This window comes from Cricetulus griseus, chromosome 8 (assembly GCF_003668045.3).
Source record: "Cricetulus griseus strain 17A/GY chromosome 8, alternate assembly CriGri-PICRH-1.0, whole genome shotgun sequence".
In the NCBI taxonomy this organism is placed as follows: domain Eukaryota; kingdom Metazoa; phylum Chordata; class Mammalia; order Rodentia; family Cricetidae; genus Cricetulus; species Cricetulus griseus.
In genome coordinates this window covers 98,099,678-98,112,538 of record NC_048601.1, presented here as the reverse complement: position 1 = coordinate 98,112,538, position 12,861 = coordinate 98,099,678, and the positions used below count along the sequence as shown (strand labels likewise).

General features: G+C 53.4%; 2 protein-coding genes across 2 annotated transcripts; one reads left to right on the top strand and one right to left on the bottom strand.

The window, feature by feature from the left end:
* The first annotated feature begins 1,914 nt into the window (after positions 1-1,914).
* Asic3 (acid sensing ion channel subunit 3) lies at positions 1,915-6,564 on the top strand. Its single transcript, XM_027428443.2, has 11 exons — positions 1,915-2,807; positions 4,211-4,361; positions 4,595-4,722; positions 4,882-5,077; positions 5,167-5,223; positions 5,327-5,474; positions 5,710-5,801; positions 5,888-5,967; positions 6,060-6,131; positions 6,259-6,317; positions 6,436-6,564. The coding sequence occupies exons 1-11, from the start codon at positions 2,265-2,267 to the stop codon at positions 6,512-6,514; spliced, it is 1,605 nt and encodes a 534-aa protein (XP_027284244.1). The 5' UTR covers positions 1,915-2,264; the 3' UTR covers positions 6,515-6,564.
* Positions 6,565-7,012: 448 nt separating this feature from the next.
* On the bottom strand, positions 7,013-12,511 carry Cdk5 (cyclin dependent kinase 5). The gene is made up of 12 exons (XM_027428445.2): positions 12,382-12,511; positions 11,716-11,804; positions 11,570-11,637; positions 11,410-11,470; positions 11,246-11,302; positions 9,780-9,875; positions 9,565-9,639; positions 9,315-9,411; positions 9,066-9,135; positions 8,576-8,636; positions 8,393-8,473; positions 7,013-8,249 (listed from the first exon to the last, which is right to left on the bottom strand). Exons 1-12 carry the CDS (start codon positions 12,416-12,418, stop codon positions 8,163-8,165), a joined length of 879 nt encoding a protein of 292 aa, XP_027284246.1. The 5' UTR covers positions 12,419-12,511; the 3' UTR covers positions 7,013-8,162.
* Between the last annotated feature and the right edge of the window lie 350 nt (positions 12,512-12,861).

Genomic DNA, 12,861 nt, shown 5'->3' with positions numbered 1-12,861 from the left:
GCTGGGCTTGCTGTCCAAAGCCTTTTCCAAGAGTTAAGTGACTCCCTTAAAAACCACAGTGTAGTAGCCCCAGAAAGTGGTCACATCTGTGCCACAAGCCATTTTAAGTCACCTATCCTTCCTAAGATGTTACTTTCCTAGCCTCAGCTTGGGACAGTTTCTGAGACTGAGCCCTGAGTGCTTGCTACGAGGACCAGTGTACATGGGGTCACAGCACACTGTGACTGATGGTCAGTGGAACTATGTCCCCACTAGTCAAGGCCAGAAGCCACCCGGATGAACCTGGTCTCCAGTGTTTTTCAAAGACACAGAATATAAATACGGTTCTGGGGCCAATGAGAAACACCTGCTGCCAAACCTAAGGCCCTGAGTTCAATCCCCCAAGATATGAGCAACTCCTCCCACAAGTTATCCTCTACACACCCAAAAACTAAATAATAAATAAAACATTAGAAGTTGTATGTAAATAGTGGATATATCTGATTACTCTTTTTTGTTGTTGTTTTGTTTTTTGAGACAGGGTTTTTCTGTGTAGCTTTGGAGCCTGTCCTGGAACTCACTCTGTAGACCAGGCTGGCTTCAAACTCATAGAGATCTGCCTGCCTCTGGAATTATAGGCGTGCGACACCAACGCCCGGCATATCTGATTACTCTTGAGCCTACAAAGGTTTTACCCAAATCCCGGATAAACATGAGGGTAGACATTAGAGTTTACCCAGTGCAGAGCATGTTGGTGACAAGAAGCAGGCCTTGCAGTCCCCTGTTCAGATGCCTTTGGGCTACTGGTCCCTCTCATCTGAGTTCTTTGTACTCCTCCAAGCCAGCTAGCACTGAGCTTGTGTGTGGCTCCTCCAGCTCTGGGAGCACACACCTCACCCCTGCAGCTCCAGCCTCCTCTTCCCTTCTGAGTTTCTAGCAGTAGCTCTATGCCTTGGACCACATTCTGCCTTTGCCTTATGGCAGGGTGCAGGGAGATGACTCGGGGCCTGGAATCCCCTCCAGGCATACTCCCTGATCAAGACTAATAGGAATACAAAATGGCATAACTGCTGTTAGTGGGGGAGTTGGGGGATCCGGTCACATCTGTCAAGTTAGCAAGGCAGTGACTCCAATCCAGAAACTTGGGTTTCAGGGAGTTTATGACATTGATAGCAAAGCTGGAATTGAAAGGCTGGAATCCTTAGTGGTCATCAGAGAAGACATAGTTAAAAGACGTCACCTCCACATGATGGCTTAGGTCACTTTCAGAAATGAGGAAGTTTTCCAGGTTCTGGAGGTCATGATTCCCTAGAATATTCGAATCGAGAGAGGAAGATGTAAAGACACAGGATACCCTGGATACCTTGGGCGTAGCAGGAGAGTCCATAGTCATTGTGAAGGAAGATAGCCTGACCAACAGGAGGGTCTGAGAATGAGGAGGTGGGGCTGGGTCACCAGGCAGAGAGGGACACTCAGAACACAGAAGGCCATTCAAGAGGGCCCTGATCATTCAGTGTTGCTAGGATGCTGGGGACATAGGAAGAGAAGATCTGCTGTGCCAAACCTCCCACCACTCTCTAGCTTGGTCAAGAGCCAGATCGACTCTGCAAAGGAGCAAATGATGCCAGGTGAGTTCATGGACGGGAAGGAGAGGCAAGAGAAGAGAGGAGCTGGACCAAGAGTCAGCAGCCAACCCTCAGGTCTGGCATTCAGGGGCTGGGAGCCTAAAGGGCCCCAAAGGCATCCCCAACCCCAAAGTATGTCTGGGTTTCCTTCAAGCTCTACCCATCATCATCGCCGCGGTTTCCTCCTGGCGCCTCTGGTCTCTGACAGCAGTGACTCCCCCCAGGCTGCACTAATGGCTCAGCCTGGGGCCCCAGGGACCTTCCCTGCCCCCTAGACTGCTCTGGCCCCCCAGCCCCCCTCATGCTGAAACCTAATCCTCTGCAGCAGCTTCGGCTCAGTCCCGCTCTGCAGCCCCTGCCTGCCACTACCTCCTGCACCCTACCTGGTCTTCACTGCAGAGCCCCAGCCCCACGGAGCCAACGCCTGCTCTGGGGAAGGCAGAGCTGGACCGAAGTTCATCTCATCCAGTCCTACCAGGCCAGTACTCTCACCTCTCAGTCTTGGCTCCTCCCTTCTCTACCTTCTCCTTTTCTCTCCTCCCTATTCCTTGCTGAGCCACCTGAATCCCATCTCAGTCCCCCGTTAGCCCTATAGAGCAGCCCCTGCCACTCCTTGGAAGCCCTGTACCAAGTCAGCAGCCCCTTCCCTGGGCTCTAGCCATGAAACCCCCCTCAGGACTGGAGGAGGCCCGGCAGCGGCAGCGGCAGGCCTCAGACATCCGAGTGTTCGCCAGCAGCTGCACAATGCACGGTCTGGGCCACGTCTTTGGCCCTGGAGGCCTGACCCTGCGCCGTGGGCTTTGGGCTACGGCTGTGCTCCTGTCGCTGGCTGCCTTCCTCTACCAGGTGGCTGAGCGGGTGCGCTACTATGGGGAGTTCCACCATAAGACCACCCTAGATGAGCGTGAGAGCCACCAGCTCACCTTCCCAGCTGTCACTCTGTGTAATATCAATCCATTGCGCCGCTCACGCCTCACACCCAATGACTTGCATTGGGCTGGGACAGCGCTGCTGGGCCTGGACCCTGCTGAGCATGCTGCCTACCTTCGTGCCCTGGGCCAGCCCCCCGCGCCACCTGGCTTCATGCCCAGTCCCACCTTCGACATGGCACAACTCTACGCCAGAGCCGGCCACTCCCTTGAGGACATGTTGCTGGACTGCCGCTATCGTGGCCAACCCTGTGGGCCTGAGAACTTCACAGTGGTGAGCCAGCTGCCCTAAGACTCAGCATCTACAATCTTCAGCCTTGTCCCCCAAAACAGGGAACCTTAACACCCCTTGCCTGGGTATTCCTTCTTTCCTGCCAGTCACAGGCTCTTGATACACCAAGCCCTTCTGTCTAGTCTATCCAGGAAGTGGCCTCTGGAGGTTCTCTCCATCTCACAATTAGGCATTTGTGCACCTGGCCATGCCTCTCAGCAAGAACACTGACGCATGTAGGCTGCAGGGCCAAGGGCTAGCTGGTGGAGACACTGCTCCTAGGGTAAAATTAAATAGCCCAGGACTATTCTGAGGCAGAAGACCCCTATCTGCTAGGAGAGGACTTTCCTCTGTCTAATGTGAATTTTGCCACCCTGAAGGAGGACAATAACAGATCCATTTCTTTTTGTTCCAATTATCCCTGTAGCTGCACCCAGGGCTTTGATGAGAGGCAGGGGACTTGGAGTGAGTGGGGAGGTTTCCCCATTCATCCCACATGTCTATATATGAGGCTAAGGGCATTGAGATGTGGGCTTCACAGTTCTTTCAGGGAGGGTGGGGGAGCTGCATGAGACCCGGTTTCAAAAGGTCCGAAACAAAAGACAAGTGCAGTGCAAACCTTTAATCCCAGAGCTGGGAAGCAGAGGCAGGAGGAGCCCTGTGAGCTCCAGGCCAGTCACATCTACACAACATAGCAAGTTCCAGGACTACATAGAGAGAATGTGTCTCAAAGAAGAAAGGAAGGAAGGAATAAAGAGAAAAGAGACTCTTAAGATTAGAACAGGATTGGGGCTGGAGAGATGGCTCAGAGGTTAACAGTGCTGGCTGTTCGTCCAGAGTTCAATTCCCAGCAACCACATAATAAATAAATAAATATTAAAAATATTAGAACAGGATTAGCTGAGCATTGGTGGCGCCTGCCTTTAATCCCAGCACTCAGGAGGCAGAGGCAGGTGGATCTCTGTGAGTTCGAAGCCAGCCTGGTCTTCAAAGAGAGTTCCAGGACAGCCTCCAAACCTATAGAGAAACCCTGTCTCCAAAAACCAAAGGGGAAAAAAAAGATTAGGACAGGGTGGAAATTCAGCTAGGTAACCTAGATTTAGTAATCTAGGTCCAATCCCCTCCTCCCACACCAGGTACTTAGGTAACACATGGAGAGGAGGAAATCCATCCAAGGATTTGTCACTGGGTTTGATGATTTTATGACTGTCATCCCAGTACTTGGTATTTGGAGGCAGAACCAGGAATTTGAGGACATCAAGCACCAGAAGAGCCCAGGCTAATGCCCGCCCCCCAAAGAAAAAAAAAAACCCAAACAGCAAAAACAAAGAGAAGGGGCTCAAGGAGGGGAGTGCTCCCATGCCCAAGGCTTGTTTAAGCAAGGTGCTGTCCTTTTCTGCCCCCAGATCTTCACTCGAATGGGCCAGTGCTACACCTTCAACTCCGGTGCGTACGGGGCAGAGCTGCTCACCACTCCAAAGGGTGGTGCCGGCAATGGGTTGGAGATTATGTTGGATGTACAGCAGGAGGAGTATCTACCCATCTGGAAGGACATGGGTGAGGGGCACAGGGTTCTTTGACTGTGAGGAGGGATGAGGGTGGAGGCACGCACGAGGCTGGGAAATCGTAGACACCATGGGAAGGAGAGGAGGCAGGTGTGTGGGGAGGAGCCCCAAAGCAGGTCTTGTGAGAAGAGACAAGGCTGGCTCTTCCAAATCCTAAGGAGAGGGACTGCCAAGGGTGTCTCCTGGGAGTGGAGTGTCTAGGGCCTTAAAAGCCCCTTCCTGCAGAAGAGACCCCGTTCGAGGTGGGGATCCGAGTGCAGATCCACAGCCAGGAGGAACCCCCTGCCATTGACCAGCTGGGCTTCGGGGCAGCCCCGGGCCACCAGACTTTTGTGTCCTGCCAGCAGCAGCAAGTATGTTGGTTCACCTGCCTGTGCCTCCCACCCTTCCCAAACCTCTACCCTCCTCGGAAGACCCCCGGACCCCAAGCCACAGTGCCTCAGCTTGTTCTGGGGCTGTCACCCCAGCAACCTCTATTGACCTAGTCTCCTTGACTTTGTCCCCCCCCACAGCTGAGCTTCCTGCCACCACCCTGGGGTGACTGCAATACTGCATCTGTAGATCCCGACTTTGATACTGAACCCTCTGATCCCCTGGGTTCTCCTAACCTCAGCCCCAGCCCTCCTTATAGTTTGATAGGGTGTCGCCTGGCCTGTGAGACCCGCTATGTGGCTCGGAAATGTGGGTGTCGGATGATGCATATGCCTGGTAAGGGGGCTGGGGTCTGTCGGGAGTAGGAAACGGGAGTACTCTAGGGGGCGCTCTCGAGATCCCGGGCCGTTCTCATCATATCCTAGGAAACTCGCCCGTGTGCAGCCCCCAGCAGTACAAGGACTGTGCCAGCCCAGCCCTGGGTAAGGGCATGTCTCTTCGGCGTCCCTGTCCCCATCCACTAGACCGTTGACCCCAACCCTCTGGCAGAGTGGTCCTGATCCCTGCTTTGCGGCCTGCCTGCAGACGCCATGCTGCGAAAGGACACGTGTGTCTGTCCCAATCCGTGCGCCACCACGCGCTATGCCAAGGAGCTCTCCATGGTGCGGATTCCCAGCCGCGCTTCAGCTCGCTACTTGGCCCAGAAATACAACCGCAGCGAGACCTACATCGCGTGAGCGAAGGAGGGTAGCAAAGGCTGGAGTCAGGGGCTCCTAGCAGGGAACTGGAGCGGAGCCCTTCTGCACACAGCCCCGGCTGCATTCATCTCCACAGCTTAGCCGGTTCTGGGACTCTGGGCAAACTGCTTAAACTTTCTGACTCGTGGGGTGGGAATAACCCAAGGTTCTCGAAAGGGGCCAGAGCACCAGGTGGTGTGCAGCCAACAATTGGGGTTTCTTTCCCTCCAGGGAGAACGTACTGGTTCTGGACATCTTCTTTGAGGCCCTCAACTATGAGGCAGTGGAGCAGAAGGCAGCCTACGAAGTGTCGGAGCTGCTGGGTGTGTACGGAGCGCCCGGGTCTGCGGAGGTGTGGACAGGGCAGGGCACTGCAAGCTGACAGCCGCGCTCTGCCCTGCCTCCACAGGAGACATTGGGGGACAGATGGGACTCTTTATTGGAGCTAGCCTACTTACCATCCTGGAGATACTTGACTACCTCTGTGAGGTAGGACACAGCCCCAGGCACATGGGGAGGACACGGCCACGGGTGCCCAGGGAGGTGGGTGTCGGCCACCTACTCCTGCCACTCGCCCCCAGGTTTTCCAAGACAGAGTCCTGGGGTATTTCTGGAACAGAAGGAGCTCTCAAAGGCACTCTGGCAGTACTCTGGTAACAGTTCCCTTGCCTTCCGCCACCCCTACCGTCATAGGCCTCACGCCAAACCTTAAACACTTGGTCTAGGAGCTACGTGCAGCCATCTTGGCTGGTCTCCATCTGACTCTCCCTTTGCCCACAGCTTCAGGAAGGGCTGGATGGCCATCGAACACATGTTCCTCACCTCAGTCTGGGCCCCAGGTAATATGAGACATGCCCCATAAGGTAAAGGGACAGGACAGGTCGAGAGGAGGAAATTCAGGTCTAGAGCAGAATAGGTGGAGGGGTCCTGCCCCAGTGTTGTGGCTTGTCCCATCAGGCCTCCGACCCCTCCAAGTGCTGTCACCAAGACACTATCTGCTTCCCACCGAACCTGTTACCTCGTCACAAGGCTCTAGACCTGCACCGTGACCTCCTGGACATGTCCAGCCTGTACACCTTTGCTGTCTTCATCCTAATAAAGCTCTAGTGCATGTGCCTCAGGTGTTTGCCATATGGGTCACACACTAGCAGAGTCAGTGACAGCCCCCCACCTCCATCCATTGACCAGTTGGGACCTGGGCCCCAGGTAGGCTTTACAACTTTCTGGGGGGAAGGATAATCTTAAGAGAAGATCAATCAATTGCACCTTAGTGTTGATGAGCTTATCAAACCCATTTTAATTTTAATTTTTTTTAGAGTAATGGGGACTGAGCCCAGGGTCTGGAGGACTCCTGCTACGCAAGTGTTCTCCCACAGAAGTACGTCCCCATCACTTTTATTCTTCTGAGACAGGGCCTCATATACTCAGGTTGGGGTGAACTGTTCAGCCAAGGATGATCTTGGTTTCCTAATATTTCTGCCCACCCCTATCAAATGTTGAGATTATAGGCACACACCATATTTGGCTTCCCAGCCTTTTTTTGTTATCTTGTTTATTTAGAAACAGTCTCACTAAATTGTCCAGACTCTGCTGCCCACACTGGCCTCATAGCTCTTCTGCCTCAGGCTTGTTGGTAGCTTGGAATACAGGCCTGTACCACCAGACCTACCTCCTATCAACATATAAGAAGGTAGTCTCTCCATGCCCAGAACTCAGATGTTATAGCCCACCGTGGGCATGGTCAGTAGGTATTCACTGTACCAACAGTGGATAGCCAGGACAAGGTTCTAACCAGCTCAGCATAAGGTGGAAGTGGCAGGTTACACTAGAGGGTCTAGTCCACGTGCAAGAACACAAGTTGTTGTCCTGCCTCCAAAAGTCATGCTATGGGAGAGGCCTTTCCAACCTCTCCACAGGAGCTGACAGCCTACTTGAGACAGTGGGATGGAAAGAGCCCTACCTTTCCCTTCCTGCCAAGAGGGTACCCCTGGACCTGTGCCTCAGCCCCAGTTTCCTTCTTTTACTGTACCCCAACCAATGGAGAACTGGTGAACAGGAATTGGAAAGGGCTGTTCTTATAAAAGAGGCCCACACAGCTCTGGGTCTCTCCTGCCCTAACGACAATTCTGAGTGTGAAGACAGAGATTGGAGGCTCTACACTGAATGTGGAGACACCCATAGAGAGGCCTGGTCCATTCTGGTGGGTGCACTCAGGCCAGCAGCATCCTACCTCAGAACTGTAGCTGGCCCTTCTAGGCAGAAGTAACGTGTGCAGGAGTATATAAGCCTGTGTGTGGAGACAGGGTTGCCATGATACAGTCAAAAGGATGGAGACCATGGCCTCCTGTCCCCAGTCTCTGGACATGTAAAGAGGCAGAGCAGACAGCAAGCAGCTTGTTGTACAAGCTGTAGGCAGGGTCACATAGGGTGGTAAGTCAGAGCAGGGGTCCCCAGCCACCCTTCAGAGCCACCCCACCACCATATCAGCAGACTGTGGGAAAGGAGCCAATTTATGAAATTAAATAAAGTCCATGGAGGGAGTGAAAAACGCGGGCCAGAGTAACTCTACCCTGGCTGGGCCCAGCACAGCTGGTGCTCAGCATCCCACACCCCACTTTTCCACCCTTCTGTGAGGGAGGCTTAAATAGGCCAGGCCCCAGCCCGGCCACCAGGGGTCAGAGAGCCTATGGGGGGCAGAAGTCAGAGAAGTAGGGGTGCTGCAAGGCCTCCTCTGCTGAGATGCGCTGCACGGGGTTACACCTCAGTAGGTTCTGCAGGGAGGAAGAAAGGCAGAGGCAAACTCAGACCAGGACGGCCCACCATCTTTCTGTCCCTCTGGGCAAGCACCACAATCCCCGGGTTTTAATCCTGGGCAGGCAAATGTTTCCATCTGCTTCTACCGCTAGGCACCTACCTGCAACAGGTCTCTCCCTGTGGCATTGAGCTTGGGTACGACGTTCACCAGGGATGTCGTAGCTGGGTACATTGGGTAGGGCTGCAGGAGAGAGCCAGGAGGAGTCAGGCCAGAGGCGTGGAGCATAGAGTTGGAAAGCAGAAGGGACTCTGATGAACCAAGACCTCCCACAGCCAGTCACACCTTATAGTCGGGCAGCTTGGTCATGGCGGGCCACTGTTCCTCAGTCGGGGTCCCTAGCAGTGTATCCACGTGGTCAAGGGTCACTCATGGGAGGATTGCACCTACACCCTAGGGACAAGGGGGAGGATTCCTCACTCCCTCCTGCTCTTCTCTCACGCCATCTCGCTCTATTCCCCAGCCCAGCCTGAGATGAACCCCATTTTTATGGTGTTTACAGTGGACTAGGGAAATCCAACCTCTGATGCTTGTGGTCCAAACAGACCAGCCAGCCATTTTTCTCCAAGAACCCCTACTGCTTTATCCTAAGGCCAACTGCCTCATCAGGTGTGCCATCCTCACCAACAGGCTACGTCTCTCCACAGTGTGATCCTATGCAAGGACAAGGTGGAGGGCAAGCAATGGCTAGTTCTCACCCCTGCTCTGAGCTCTATGCCCACTCCCTTTCTACAAACTAGTGAAGGACAGTGGGCTAAGGGTACTGGAAGGATATCGAAAAATCCTCTTCAGCTGGTCATCCACATCATTCCCGGGGAAGAGAGGCCGCCCCGCATTAGCCAGCTCTGAGAAGAAAACAGGGATAAAACAGAGCACATGAAGGACCTGTCATTCTAAGGTGCCCCTGTGCCTTCTAATCCCAGCCCCAAGAGCCCCTCTCCCTTCCCTCACAAAAGATCCTCCAGACCCTATTTATCAACCCAACTGGGAAAGACAGTACCTCTGCAGAACCCCAATGTGTCACCTGCAAAGATGCAGCCGGCTGACCACATGTCGATGGACGTGGAGTACAGCTTGGCCCCAAAGAGGACATCCGGTGGGCGGTACCACAGCGTGACCACCTGGAGAAGACCCCACCCACAGGGACCCCCCTCCCACTTAGAGAGCTCGAAGGAGGTCCAGGAGGTGGCTCAGAGAGCAGAAGAAGATGAGGTACAGAGAAGCCCCTGGGGGACTCCCTCCCATCAGTTTCATATACCACTTCCCAGGCTCACCTCAGCAGAGTAACAGCGCACGGGGATACCAAAGGCTCGGGCCAGGCCAAAATCAGCCAATTTCAGCTCCCCATTCTGAGGGGAGATAACACAAAGGGGACACGGAGGATACTTTTTAAGGTAGGCTCCGGCTTCCTTCTCCCCATCCTACTCACTATGCTCCCCATCCCAGGCTCCAGCTTCTGCAACCTCACTCCCTGTTCCCGGAGAAATACCCTGTTTATGAGCAGGTTCTGGGGCTTCAGGTCCCTATGCAGCACGTTGCGGCTGTGACAGAATCCCAGGCCTTTCAGCAGCTGGAAGAGGAATGACTGGGAGAGGCAGGGAAGAGGGAGTCAGACCCACTGTGTCCTATAGCCCATATGACTTGCAGCAAGTCAAGAAGTCTATCCAATTACTCTGTAATTTAGTGCGTGTGTGTGTGTGTGTGTGTGTGTGTGTGTGTGTGTGTGTGTGTGTCTGTGGAAGCCAAAAGAAGGGGTAGGATCTCCTGGAACAGAAGTTACAGGTAGTTGTGAGCCACCCAATATGAATACTGGGAACAGAGTCTTCTGCAAGAGCAGCAAGTACTCTTAACAAATGAACTATCTTTTCAGCCTCTCATCGAGTTACTTGTGAGACTCTGCTTTGCATGCACTAGGTAGTAGAGGTACAACAGTAACCAAGTTTTCCTTGCTACTCACACCTTTTTTGTTTTTTGTTTTTTGTTTTTCGAGACAGGGTTTCTCTGTGGCTTTGGAGGCTGTCTTGGAACTAGCTCTTGTAGACCAGGCTGGTCTCGAACTCACAGAGATCCGCCTGCCTCTGCCTCCCGAGTGCTGGGATTAAAGGCGTGCGCCACCACTGCCCGGCCTCACACCTTTCTTAACTGATGGTTGGTGGGCCCTCCTGCATCTCCAGTCCATGCTGGTTTTCCCTACATGGCTGCAATTTAGCACACACACCTTGACCATCAACACAAATACAAAGCTATAGTATTACTCAGGACCTGATTCCCTTGGAACCTGGGCCACGGTACTTGGTCTTGGGCCTAGAAAAGTGCCTGGTAAAAAGCAAAACCTACAGCATATATTTGTTTTGTTTGCCTTTCTCTCTCTCTTGTTCTCGCTCACTCTCTCTCTGTCAAGATTTACTTAATTTTTAAATTATGTATGCATGTGTGTAGGGGGGGTATGTGCCCTTGGAGGCCAAAAGAAGGTACTGGATCCCCTGGATCTGGAGTTACAAGTGGTTGTGAGCCACTTTGTGTGGTTGCTGGGAACTGAACTCATCATCTGCAAGAGTAATTAATATGAGTTAACTGCTGAGCCATCACTCTAATCTTTTTGTTTTGTTTTTGCCCTGATGTTTGAAGCAAGGCCCTGCTATGCAGCTCAGGCTGGTTTTGAGATCCTCCTGCCTCAGACTTCCGAGTGCTAAAGTTAGAAGTATTTGCCACTACGCAGGGCTGGTATTTGTTGAACCCATGAGATATTTCTTATGTGCATATGATATCACTGAAATCAGACACTGTGCAAGTCAAAGGAGACCGAATAAAAATGTTCACTAAGACTAGTAGCCCTTGGAAGGCAGAAACAGATTTTCTCTGGTACTCCAGGAGCTCAACCTGTTACTCAAGGAGAGCTGATGGATATCCTAGGCACACCCTAACTCCATAAATCCCAGACACTTCTCTCCTCACCTTCACAATTTCAGGGTCCAGGTCACCATTGCAGCTGTCAAAATATTTCTTCAGGTCCTAAATATAGATGAGGGTGTGGAGCAGAGAACAGAGTTCAGCTTTAGTCTGGACTCCTATACCCTCCCATGAGCACTAACCTCTCCCACCACCCAGCCCTCTTTCACCTGATCACAGAACTCAAAAACCAACGTCAGCTTCTTGTCACTATGCAGGACATCATGAAGCCTAGAGAGAATGGAAGACTCAGACAGATCCCCAAGCTGGCCTCTAGCATCCCAATACAGTCCAGTCTGATGGGGGTCTGTCTCCTCCAAGAGACCTCACCTGACAATGTTTTTGTGCTTCAGTTCCTTGAGTAGACATATCTCCCGGAGGGCTGAACTTGGCACGCCCTACAATGTGCAAGGGGACAGTAGTCACAGCCCACCCCAGACAGGCCCTGCACCTCTCCCCCCATGCCTCTGTCTTACCTCATCGTCATCATCCAGCCTCACACGCTTCAGAGCCACAATCTCATGGGTTTCCCGGTTTTTGGCCTTGAACACAGTTCCATAGGTGCCTAGGGGAAGGTCGGGGGTGAGGGAGAGGATCCTCCTCAACATCTTAGTGTGCAAGGGCAAGTTTTCAGGTGAAGGCTAGGTATGGAGTAGTTCTGTGAGTGAGGATGCTAAGGTGGAGGTCCCTAAACCGGTTCAAGGCTCCAGCTGCAGGGAGAATCTGCCATAAGCTCGGGGGGTGGGGGTGGGGGTGGGTCGGGAAGTATCGAGGAGTCATCTAGGAGAGCGGTAAAGGCCTGCAAAAAAAATGTTAAGGTTGGGAGTTCTGCAGGGAATTGAAGCAGGGGTTCCAGGTGAGGTTTGCAAGTGATGCTGAGGCTAGGGGTGAAAAATGCAGGAAGTGCCGCGGCTAGGAAAAAACGGTCCACAGAGACTGCTAAAGCTAGGAGCAAGAGTTTGCGGCAGATGCTAACACAGGGAGAAGGGCTGGTGTCTGCACCGAGTGTTGGACTCAGCGGCCAGGGCTTTTGCCCAGTGCTGCGGTCGGAGCCTGCAGGTATAGCTGACGGTAAGGGAGCTGGGACTGCAAGCAGGGTCTTCAGAAAAGGACCTTTCAGGAACATCTCGTGGTTCCATTACCTTCCCCAATCTTCTCCAGTTTCTCGTATTTCTGCATCGCAGCGGCCGCGGGGACCCCTGCGGGCCCTCGGTTCTAAGACTCCCGGCCCCGGCGTTGCAGAGGAGGTGGTACCCACAGCTCCAACCCCGCCCACCCACTCCCCCACGCACAGGCTTCTGGGACTTGTAGTTCCGGGGTGGCCATGTTCCCCAAGAACGCCCGTAGCGGAGGGCACGAGGACTACAAAGTCCAACAGGCCGCTGTCGGACTCTATGCAGCGATCAACTCCCGGGACTCGTTTCCACCGCGGAGGCAAACCTAAAACTTCAATTCCCAGGAAGCATCGCGTGTCCGCTTGTCGGGCGTCTCCGCCAAGGCGCGGAGGCTCCCAGTGTGCCCCGCTCTTGTTATTATTCCTTCTCTGTGTTCACAGCCTTTCAGAAAAGGGCCGCTCAGGGACTACGCGTTCCAGAATACAGCGAGGGTGGGGGCGGCTGCGC

Excerpts from the sequence above, each read along its gene's own strand:
- Asic3 (XM_027428443.2), top strand. The coding sequence starts at position 2,265 with ATGAAACCCCCCTCAGGACTGGAGGAGGCCCGGCAGCGGCAGCGGCAG. Across the intron at positions 4,723-4,881 it reads TGTCCTGCCAGCAGCAGCAA|CTGAGCTTCCTGCCACCACC; the intron begins GTATGTTGGTTC and ends CCCCCCCCACAG. Across the intron at positions 6,318-6,435 it reads CACCTCAGTCTGGGCCCCAG|GCCTCCGACCCCTCCAAGTG; the intron begins GTAATATGAGAC and ends TTGTCCCATCAG.
- Cdk5 (XM_027428445.2), bottom strand. The coding sequence starts at position 12,418 with ATGCAGAAATACGAGAAACTGGAGAAGATTGGGGAAG. Across the intron at positions 9,136-9,314 it reads AGCCGGCTGCATCTTTGCAG|AGCTGGCTAATGCGGGGCGG; the intron begins GTGACACATTGG and ends TTTTCTTCTCAG. Across the intron at positions 8,474-8,575 it reads CCAAGCTGCCCGACTATAAG|CCCTACCCAATGTACCCAGC; the intron begins GTGTGACTGGCT and ends TCTCTCCTGCAG.